The sequence below is a fragment of the Phacochoerus africanus genome, chromosome 2, assembly GCF_016906955.1.
Source record: "Phacochoerus africanus isolate WHEZ1 chromosome 2, ROS_Pafr_v1, whole genome shotgun sequence".
In the NCBI taxonomy this organism is placed as follows: Eukaryota; Metazoa; Chordata; class Mammalia; order Artiodactyla; family Suidae; genus Phacochoerus; species Phacochoerus africanus.
The window spans coordinates 225,153,797-225,165,942 of record NC_062545.1 but is presented as its reverse complement, the minus strand read 5'-3'; the positions used below and the strand labels follow the sequence as shown (position 1 = coordinate 225,165,942).

Here is a 12,146-nt window from a genome sequence, read left to right as displayed (position 1 = left end):
CCATGGATTCAGCTTAGGTAGTGACTGTGGCTTGGTCTGATCCCTGGCCCAGTAACTCCCTATGCTGCAGGGCAGCCAAAAATGAGGGGGGTAAAAAAGTTGATACGGTGTGTCACCTGAAAAAGCTCATAGGGGTCATTTCTCAAAAAAAGAGATTCAAATGGTGGCCAATAAAGACATGAAAAGATAATCATCATCATCAGCTACTGGGGAAATACCAATCAAAACTACAGTGAAATATCACTTCACACAACTAGGATGTTAATAAAATAAAAAAATAAAAAAGACGAACAATAACAAAAAAGACAAACAATAACAAGGGTTGACAAAAAATGTAAAGAAAGTGGAACCTTTATATATTGCTGGTAGGAATGTGAAATGGTATAGCCACTGGGGAAAATGCTTTGGCATTTTCTCAGAAAATTGAACTAGAGGAGTTCCTCTTGTGGCTCAGTGGGATACTCAGCGGGTATTTGTGAGGATGCAAGTTTGATCCCTGGCCTCACTCAGCGGGTTAAGGATCTGGCATTGCCACAGGCTATGGGATAGGTCTCAGATGCCACTTAGATCTGGCATTGCCATAGCTGTGGCATAGGCCAGCAGCTGCACCTCATATTTGACCCCTAGCTTGGGCACTTGCATATGCCATGCATGCGGCCCTTAAAAGAAGACGAAAAAATAAAAAAACAGTTTGGAGATCCCGAGAACAAAGATTTGAGAACTCCCTTAAACTAGAAACATTATATGTGACGGTGCAGTTCCACTGATAGCAATGTATCCAAAAGAATAAAAAACATACGTTCATACCAAAGCTTGTATGAGAATGGTCATAGCAACATTATTCATAATAGCCAAAAAATGTAATACCCCAAATGTTTAGTGTCTGAGGAATGAAAAACAAAATCATGTATCTGTGCAGTGGCATATTATTGGTGGCCACTAAAAAAGGAATAGAGTTCTGATGGATACTATAACATGGGTCAATCTTGAAAATATTATTCTGATTAAAAGTAATATTCCATTTATATGATGTATTTGTAATAAGCAAAGCAGATTAGTGGGTGCCAGAGGCTGGAGGGTATGGGGAATTATGGGACCCCTAATAGGAACAGGAGGTGACAAAAAAGTTTTGAAATTATAATCATCAGAGAAATGCTAATCCAAACCATGAGATAATCACCTTACACTTCTCAGAATGGCTATCATTGAAAAGACTACAAGTAACAAATATTGGCAAGGATGTTTTTGGCAACCCTAATAAACTGTTGGGGATGTAAATTGGTACAGATACTATGGAAAACAGCATGGAGGTTCCTCAAAAAACTAAAAATAGAACTAACTTATGATCCAGCAGTTCCACACTTGGGTGTGTATATGAAGAAAATGAAAACACTAATTTGGAAAGATAGCAGGCACCCCAGTGTTCATAGCATTATTTATAATAGCCAAGTGATAAAAGCATCCTGTGTGTCAGCAGATGAATGGATAAAGAAGAGGTGGTGCCTGTGTGTGTGTACACACACACACACACACACACACACACACACACACGCTGGAATATTACTCAGCCATAAAAAGGAATGAAATTCTGCAATTTGCAGCAACACGGATCAACCTCAAGCGTGTTATTTTTAGTGAAATAAGTCAAAGAGAGAAAGACAAATACTGTATGTTATCACGTATGTAATCTAAAAAATAAAACAAATGAATAAAACAGAAACAGACTCATAGATACAGAGAACAAACTAAGGTTACCATTAGGAGAGAGGGACAGGAGCAAGATAGGAGCAGGGGATTAGAAGGTACAAACTACCATACATAAAATGAATACAGGGACACATTGTACAGTGCAGGGAAATATAGCCATTATTTTATAATAACTTTAAATGGAGTATAGTTTATAAAAACAGTGAATTACTGTTAAACACTTAGAACTAATATTGTAAATCAACTATACTTCAATAAAGTAAAAACAAAAATGTCCCAGGATTAGATAACAGTGATGGCTACACAACTCTGTGACTATACTAAAAACCAGAATTTATTTTTCAGCTTTAGAAATCCATATTAAAAATGAAACTTCAAGAATAGCTAAGAAATTGTTAAAAAAGAAAGAAAGAAAGAAACATAAGGAACACTGTGTGTGTGTGTGTGTGTGTGTGTGTGTGTGTGTTTTTGCCACTCCACAACATATGGAGTCCCCGAGCAGGGATCAGATCAGTTGCAACCTAAGCTGCATTTGTAGCAACTCTAGATCCATTAACCCACTATGTTAGGCTGGGGATAGAACCTGTGTTCTGGTGCTGCAGGGACACCACTGATCCCATTGTGCTGCAGTGGGAACTCTGCTATGTAATTAAATGTTTGTAAACAGAGTAATTAAAACTGTGGTATTGGCTCAAAAATCGACACAGTAATGGAAGAGTATATAAAGTCCAGAAACAAACTCCAGTGCATAATATGTACAGAGTTCATGGATGATAAATATGGCATTTCATGTAATTGGAGCCAGGATTCTTTGTCCAATTTGTAATCCCGATAAGATTAACTTTCTGGAAAATAAGTGTTAGATTTTAATCTTATATACCAAAGTGAATTCTAAATGAAACAAAAACATATCTCAAGAAAAAAAGGCATTTAAAAAAATCATTGCACTAATATATTAAGAAAAATATTTATAACACAGAAACTTAATACCTTTAATATATAAAGATCTCTTACAAACCCATAAGAACAGTGATGACTATCACAAAGAGTCAATTAAGCAATTCATAAAAGAAGAGAATGAGGCAAAACAGGCAGTTTGTAAAAGAAAAAGGAAAGATAAGTGAATAGGAAAAAATTTAGCCTTAATGATAATTAAGGAAATGCAAATTAAATATGACTTTCCACCTACCAAATTAGTGGAGATTTAAAATATTGGTGAGGAATTTAGGAAACACATTAAGATATACATCCAATAGGAGTATAAATTATATAGCCTTTCAAGGGCACTTTGAGTCAGTTTCAAGAACATTACAAAATTTTTCCCACTGTTTTAGTAAATATACTACTTTTTTTTTTTGGTCTTTTTGCCTTTTCTAGAGCTGCTTCCCACAGCATGTGGAGGTTCCCAGGCTAGGGGTCTAACCAGAGCTGTAGTCACGGGTCTACACCAGAGCCACAGCAATGCGGGATCCGAGCTGCGACTGCAGCCTACACCACAGCTCATGGCAATGATGGATCCTTAACCCACTGAGCAAGGCCAGGGATCAAACCACAACCTCATGGTTCCTAGTCAGATTCATTAACCACTGTGCCATGACAGGAACTCCTTAGTAAATATACTTCTAAGAGCTTCTCCTAAATAAAAAATAAGAAATGCACATAGATTTGTATATGTGTGTGCACATAAGAGTGTTACGGGTTATGCAAGGTTGAAAGAATGAGGGAATGGTTAAATTGTGATATAATCTTTAGGATGGAAATGTTATACTAAAGTTAAAAATTATATTGTAGAATAATACTTAATGGCAGAGGAACATATTTATAATTTAAGTGGAATAAAATTTCAGTATAAAAATATCCCAAGTTTGTGTTAAATAAACTGTGCATATGCATGCATAGAAAAAAAGCTGAGAGATTGATTATATGCCAGAATGTTAAAAGTAGTTATTGCTGACCAATAGGATAATAAGTGATTTTCTTTCTTTCTTTTTTTCTTTTTTTTTTTTGGATGCTTTATATCCTAAATTTTTATATTTTTCTATAATCATTTTGTATCACTTTCATAATCGGAAGACACTAAATGTTATCTTAAAAAATTATAGGACTTATGGCATAAGTATATAAGAACAGACATTTTCAGTAGTCTTTCATTTTAAACTTATCTTTCTGTTTCATAGCCCTGTTTCTGTAGTTTTCTTATAATTTATTTATTCATTTATTCATTTTCTTATGCATAGTTTGAAAAGAACAATGATATTTAAGGTATATTATATAAAGTTCATTCATTCTGTCAGTGCCTTATATTTAAGCCATATCTTTATGCAGTATCTTTAAGATCACTTAAAAGTAATTGCTATTGCTGTGGCTATGGCATAGGCTTGCGGCTACAGCTCCGATTCGACTCCTAGCCTGGGAACTTCCATATGCTGAAGGTGTGGCCCTAAAAGACAAAAAAAAAGACAAAAAAAAAAGGTAATTGCTATCTTAAAAAAAAAAAAAGTCATTGCCTATAGCTATATACTTTTTTATTCTAGTAAGAAAATACCCTGAAATTCCTGTTAAAAGCTTCTTCTCTAGTTTAGTATTCATGCTACATCATAGGGAAGAGAATATAGTGGATTTTTCTCTTAAATAGTCTCAGAAAATTTTTTAAGGAATTAAATTAATTTTGTTGAAAATCTTTCATATATAAACTCAGGCGGTTTTGCCGCAAAATTGCAGTAAATTTTCGTTTTTATATGTAGAAATATGCAGTAGGAAATAGTCTAAAGATTTTTCATAGTATAGAAATTCCTTTTAAACAAGTTTTGTGTTCTTTCCATGCATTTTAAGAAGCTGTACCAGAATTAAAAAGCTGCTGTATTATATAGCCTGAATGTCCTGCAGGTTAATTCTTCAAAAATGTAATTCTTCAAGAAAACTTTAAGATTAATTTTAGTTCTAATTTTTCAGGTAGAAGTTTTATTTGGTGCTATTTTGCTCACCTTTTAAATCAAATAAAGTGTCTTACTTTCCATTTCTCGGATACACACCAGCAGTACCCTATAGAATAAATTTATGTGGCTATGCATTAATTTCTTAGAATTTAAAGGAGACATTTAAAACATTTCACTTATATAATTCCATCATCCTAGCTGGGAATAACCATATCCCTCTGTATTAGTCACTTCCTTTATTAAATCGTTCATTCATTAATTCACAAAATATTCACATATAGGTTATTGGGTGATGGAAACATTAATTAGAAATGAATATGGATCTTAAAGAACTTGTAGAGTTTAGTAGGGATGAAAAGATACACAAGAAATTCCATAATACATATGATGGAACACACAAGAACTACGTAGGTTCAAAAGAGAGAAAGATATCTTCTATGGAAGAAAACGAACTCTGAAAAGTAGAGAGGGGTCTTGATTCAGGAGAAGGCATTTGCCTGGAACCCTTAAAGACCAAGTAAAAGAGCCTTTTGGTATTGTGTGGTCTCTAGGTATGGTTTACGGTTGACAAGCGTATATCTTTTCCTTAGCTGGTCTGAAAATCCTCTGATGGAATATGGTAGGCCCTTGGTATACCTTTTTCTGATCAAAACCCGTATCATTCCATTTGAAATTCTTTAATGGGCAGGATTAATATTACAAAGATTTAAACAATTCACTGCTGAATTTTGTCTTAACTACTTTAAAAAGCCATTTATCATTGATGTTAAGTAAGTTTGCAACAAATAGTGAAAGTGACAGTCACTTGAAAATTCCTATTATTTATGCATCATGTTTTTGTACTGAACCCTTAGAATTAAGTAGTCAACAAAACACACATGGTCTCTGCACTGATGACACTTACAGTGAAGAAAAAATGATTATATTGAGTCTGTTTTTGAACAAATAGTAAGTTAGATATGGTACAGATTCATAAAATGCAAAAGGAAGTTTCCATCAAAGTGACCTGATTTTACATTTTTCCCCTCATAAGCATTACTTGAAAATGAATACCCAAATGTCTATCATTATTTTAGGATCTGACTTTTCTATGTGTGTGCCAGTCAGAATGTGATTGATCAATGTCCAGGAAAGGACCTTAAATTCTGTGATATTTAAAAAAAAAAAAATCCATTACTTTATAAAGGAAAGGGAAAACTGGTATTTACTGAGCTTTCTCTAACAACACTGTTGGAGATTGTACACAAAAATATAGGTAGGAATGGTGTTGTCAAAACAAAGAATGAGTCAAAGAGAAATGCAAAACATTAATGGAGAAAGTAAAACCTTTGGCAATTCCTCATTTTATTTTCTGTTTTTCTTCCGACAAGATTCTTCTTGATGAACTATCTTCTACTAAACACTGGGCATCCATGCATGTTTCAGACCACAGTGGATTTCACTACCGCCAGTTTTTATTAAAATCTTTGATTAGCCAAACTGTGACAGATGGTTCTATATCGGAGCAAAATCCTTTGAGAAGTGAGCCAGCCATAGTTCTTCCAAAAGGTGAAGAAGCAGTGGCTTCAGCAGAGGAATCAAGGATAAATCTTCCCCATCTTCTAGAAGAAGAAGTTGAATTCAGCACTGATCTTATTGATTCCTACCCAGGACATGAAACCCTTTGGTGTCATAGGTAAGAAAAGGGAAGATATGTTTCCTGCATGAAACTGTCTGTATCCTTTTGAGAGCTATAGAAGTCTTAGATCTGACTCCTGCCTACTTGGATAAATATGGTCATCTGATTGTGGTGCTTTCGGTGATTCAGAGGAGTTTGTGTGAGTGTATCCTCCTCCTTCTGGTCATCATCAATATGCCCACTGCTCAAGATGGTGGTATTCATCCCTGATTGCAACAGAATAACATGTTGTTTCCAAACCAGAAAAAGTTCCTGGACTCCCTCCTTAGAGATTGGTACTTAGCATATCTCGGATGGAGTCCTGCCCTCTGTTTTTTAAAAATAAAGAAAAATCCCAAACAGATAAATCTGTTGCATGTAAGGGTTTTGAGACCATTGATTATACCCTGAGAACAGTTAAGCTGCTTGTCCTCAAATTAACTTACCTTAAATATAATCTCCTGACACTTTTTTTAGAGTAAAGTATACTTTCGGAGTGGATGAGGATTATTAGGAAGGAGTAAAAGAGGGTAAGCAACCCCATGACTTGAGTTTTGAGTACATTTGAAAGTAATTTCCATGTTGAAGTCAATGAAATCCAGGAATACAAACCCCCCAATAGGTTTATTTGGGCTTATCATTTAGTTGGAGGCATCTCTGGCATATATAGTTAGATAGATAGATAGATAGATAGATAGATAGATAGATAGATAGATAGATAGATAGATAGATAGATAGATAGATTGATTTTATGTCAGGTCATAGGATTTTGTTGTAGGCAAAAGACTTGCCTGTGCTAGGCAGAGGTAGGCATTTTATTGTTTATTTTTAAAGTTAATTGAGATTCATTCCCTTTTTCCAGTCTAAATATATTTGGAAGATATATTAGAAGATGGAAGACAGTCTCCCCTCTTTGGCACCTTAATAAATACAGAATTTTCTTTTTCTCTTAAAAATAAGACACTCTTAATCCACGCTTTTAGTAGAGAAGATAAATCTTGACTTGTATGTTATTTTGGTGTTGCAGATTTTTATTGCTATTTTATATTTAGACACATTAATAACAAGGCTTAGAGAATATTAAAAATTATATTTTTGTTTGAGGGATAACTTGATTATTAGAACAGACTTCTTTTTGTTCACATAAAGATTAATTGGGGCTTGGAGTGGGGAGAAGAGACAGTTGGGATGACAATATTATACAGGCTACTTTTCTACTGATTCAGTACCTTTATGCAGCTTATCTGTCCTTTAAATTTTGTTCTCTGTAAAATAGTTATATTTTATATTATATACTCCCTTGTCTACTCCAGAATAAGCTGAGAAAATGAATATAATTCTCTTTTAAAGGCTTAGAGTTGCTAATATGAATGAGATATAATACCTCGAGCCTATGTAGTTTACCTCATTTTGTACAGCAGATACGCACCCAGATAGTCAAAATATTTGGAGATTAGGCACATGGATCTTCATTTTTAACAAATCACTCCAGATGATTCTAAGGATAGGAGAACTCTCCTTAGAAGGGGAACAGGAACTGTGTCTTTTAACATACTTTTCTCAAAGCCCAGTACATCCCTACCACATGTGGATGTTTAATGAAACTACAGTGATGGCTTTAGGAGAAAATTCATCACCCTTATTAACTAAAAATTTAGGGTTTTTAGTTAATAAGACCAACTGCAGCAGTTCTGTTCTTATTAAAGAAAGTAATGGATAGAGGCCATCAACTGAGCCCTTTAGAGGAGCTATTTAATCCTCTTATTTCTGAAAATCACGTTTATTTTTTTATTTTTTATTTTTATTTTTTTTTTAGGGCCGCACCCGCAGCTTATGGAGATTCCCAAGCTAGGGGTTGAGTCGAAGCTGTAGCTGCTGGCCTGCTCCATAGCCACAGCAATGCTAGATCTTTAACCCACTGAGGCCAGGGACCAAACCTCTGTCCTCATAGATACTGGTCAGATTTGTTTTTGGTGAACCACAAAGGGAACTCCTGAAAATCACTTGTCTTTTAGGGTATTACTGAGGTTAATTTTTTGTTTTGTTTTATATTTTAATTTATTCCAGAGATTGGACTAAGACCTTTTTCTCATTTCATATTATAATTACAAAGAGTAACAACTCCAGGTGATTGTCATCATCTGGGTCACTATTTTTTAAAAAACCTTTGGGGTTGTATTAACTGTATTAACACTTTTTTCTCCTTCCCCCAGATAGCTCTGAGTTACGAAGGGGGCAGTGAACTGAGTACTGTATACTTTGAAGTTATCAACTTATTTTTTTGTTTTTTCTGAAGAGCTTGACCTTGTATTCTGATTTTTCCTTTCTTCTCTTCCTCCTTCTTATGTTTCACAGGCGGCATATTTTCTACCTTCAGCATCACTTAAATGGTAGGTTTCCTCACAGCATGACCCAGTTGTCACCTGCAGACAGCCCTAGGGGGACTTTGAGTGACTTGCACCTCATCCCAGCAGGCCCCCACACATCTCAGGCAATGGAGGTGGATGGACTCAGTGACTCTAGCAAGCAAGGCTATTCCCAGGAAACCAAACGCCTGAAGCGGACCCCAGCTCCAGACTCCCTAGGCCTGGAAATGGAGCACAGGTTCATTGATCAAGTATTGTCCACCTGCCGGAATGTAGAGCAGGCCAGATTTGCCAATGCATACAGGAAGTGGCTGGTTACGTTGAGTCAATGAAAGAGGTGGATTAGTCCTGCAAGGTTCCCCTTTTAGTGCAATATTGCTTTCCTTTCTTATTTACATAGTTGCATGAACTGTTTGCTATTCTTGGCTAACTATAGCTAACTATGTGTTCTTCATCTTTAGGTTCAAAGTCCATAATACATCTTTCATTTTATTTATTTGTTAAGAACTGGCATTCCTTTGGGGGTAAAATAATTGTGTAGTTCCTTCCTGCTAAACAATGAGTCTTAAATTTTTTTCTTTTAAACTTCTCATCCTTTGTATTTCTATACTTGAGGCTTTTCTCATTTGGTTCTCCAAATTGGTTCACACACACCCACCTCAGTGCAATTGCTGCATAGGCTAATTTTTTTTAATTAAAAATTTATGTTGTAGTTTAGCTTAAGAACAATACAAATGCAAAATTACTTGATCAAATTGTTGTTTTGAGAATCAAATAGCCAGATGGATGGGTATGTTAAGAAACAAACCATTTCTCTTTCTCTAGCATATTCTACTCAAGTCATAGACCAACATAACCAAAGTAGAAGTGTTGGAATTTATATGAAAAACATGCTTCTAATGTAATCCATTTTAAAAATGGTTATTTTTTAAAAAATAATTTTAAGAGATTATGTAGCTGTAGTGGAAAGTTGTTTTTTATTACTAGCTTTGATAGATTGTTTTTACCTCAAATTTGGTATAAGCCAAAAACACTCAAGTCAGCCCTTATAGAACTCAATTAAAAAAAAAAAAAAAAAACCTAGAATGCCATTTTTAGTTGTTATTACTTATTTTCCTTTCAAATTCACCATGAAAAATGGGAGATTTAGGCATAGAAATGTATCCATTAAAAATCTTCCTTTTAAAAGATTTAAGTTATTGATACAATGGATAAACTACAAAATTTTTATGAAGTGATGAAAAGTTTACTGGCAAAAGCCAGGGGGAAAGAAAGAATAGTTTTTGAAGGTTCTTCAATCTTTGTTTTAAAAAATAAAACAATTTTAAAACTTTGATACTAAACTTTTCAGGGATGAGGTACCAAAGTGTCCAACTTATAGCTGTAACTTATCTTTTCAGTAATAAGGGCTGAGTTTTTTCAGGTCAGTAAGGCAGGTGTGGGGGAAGGGCCAAGTAATGTCTAATTTCTTAATACATTTTCCCTTCATAAATGCTCTGCATTTCCTCTTTCCATACACCTTTCTCTTTATTTTTCTATCCTACTTTTTCTTGTCATCTTCACTTTCGTATATTTTTCCTTATCTATCTTATTTCAGGGATTTGTACTAAAGATATTCTCCTCTTATTTCCAGTTTATTCCATACCCCATTAAACACACACGAAATATGAACATGAACTGCCCCTCCAACAGTTCCCTAATGAAGGAAGCTGTCTATTGTTCTAGGTGTGTTTGGAATATAATAGTGTAGAAACAAATGTGAGTGCTATGCTTTTGCCTGTTCTCCTTTTTATATGGTAGGTCTCCTGTAGGGTGAGAAGACAGATGTAAGGAAAGGCAAACCTCTCTTATCTCACTGTTAATGTGGACTCTGGACTTAAGTGAGAAACATTGCTTTAAGGGAAAAGAAGAGTACCTTTACTTGTGCATCATAATTTTGTTGAGTGGCAAACTGTCGAGTGAGACTTAAGATAGTACTGGTCCTTGTAGACAGAAGTTGCTCTTCTCTCTTAGGGCAAAAATTACCCTTTGATAGCTTTTTATAGCATTTAGGTGAGAAAATGATTGGCATTATGAGCATAATTGTATGGTCCTTTGTGTATAAAGCATATTTTTTATTAGATACCTCAAGATCTACCTAGACCTCTATGGATTAAACCATTAATTTATGATTTTTAGCACCTGCAGGGCTTGGGGGCAGACTGCACACAGATGACATGGCAAGTTCAGCCCATTCCGCAGTGTATATTGTCGAATTCTGGCCTCACTCAGTATTACTGTTTTTGCAAGCATCATTTTAGGTATCCTGAGTAATAGGGCTTCTTATGCTTTGAGAGTATCAGGACATGAGTATAGACAGTCCCCTCTGAAACAACAGCTAAATTTTATAATGTTCCACACCTTTTCATACCTTCCACAGAGTCTCTTGCTCTTCTTTGATGTTAACTATCTTCATGTGTTTTAAGTCTCTTAACCAACCCCTGCATGAAGCCATGCGGTCCTTTAATGTATCTTGGTTTCCTATCTTCCAGTAGTTTTACGTAGGGGAGTAACAATACAGATATCCAAAGGATACTGTTTGTATATGACTTTTGTGCTACTTTATTTTGAAAATTTGCAGTTTTCAAGTGTTCATTCACAGAAAAACCTAATATTGTCCTATCTCGTTATGTTTTTTTCCCTAAGTGGTTGACATCTAAACTCACTGCCTGTATCATGATAATATCTCTTGAATAAGTTCCTACAGTGGAAAGGTTGTGTCTAGTTTTAGGGACTTACTAATCTTCACCTATTTTTCTATAAATATGTCATTGTTAAAGGAAAAGATCATTTAGATTGACATATATTTCATCCAGCTTTCACTGGAAGAATAGTAGGCCATCCTGTGGATCAACGCAACAGTACTACTGATAAAAAAGCAATAAGACCTGTAAATAGCTCCCTCACTTGACCTTTGTGTGTGTGTGTGTGTGTGTGTGTGTGTGTGTACCTATTTTGGTAATGCGGTGTTCCCAGATTCCGTGTGCCTTGCACATTGTGAGAACTCATTCAATATTTATTAAATTTATGAATGAATAACTGTTTGAAAATGGAAAAGATTGATCATGAATGATGGATAGAATGAGTTATGACTGAGAAATTGATGGACTGGAGCAATGGATTGTGAATGAATGACATATTCTGCCTTCATGATACTTAGGGAGAACTATTACACATAGAATAAGTTAATTTAGATTTTTTTCCCATCATTAAACTCCCTGGTTTATACTTGTTAAATCCCAGCCAAGAATTGCAGCTATATAATATCAATTAACTACTTTTATGTTAAAAATAGAACTAATGAAGACCATCTGCATTAAGAACACTACTTTCTATTCATTTATGATGTTGGAGGACCGATCTTGCCAACAGAGCCAGAGCCACTTTGGGGGTATTGAGGAAACTCTGATTTCAAAGGCTTGTTTATCTGTATCTGTGCAA

At 35.0% G+C, this 12,146-nt stretch overlaps 1 protein-coding gene across 1 annotated transcript in view; it reads left to right on the top strand.

Annotated features, from left to right (window-relative positions):
• The window catches only part of PTAR1 (protein prenyltransferase alpha subunit repeat containing 1), a 51,686-nt gene extending 42,528 nt beyond the window's left edge, over positions 1-9,158 (top strand). Inside the window, exons 6-7 of the mRNA XM_047767752.1 lie at positions 6,014-6,318; positions 8,656-9,158. Coding sequence (XP_047623708.1) covers positions 6,014-6,318; positions 8,656-8,998 — 648 coding nt within the window. The 3' untranslated portion in view covers positions 8,999-9,158. The remainder of the gene's footprint in view (positions 1-6,013; positions 6,319-8,655) is intronic.
• The last annotated feature ends 2,988 nt before the right edge of the window (positions 9,159-12,146 follow it).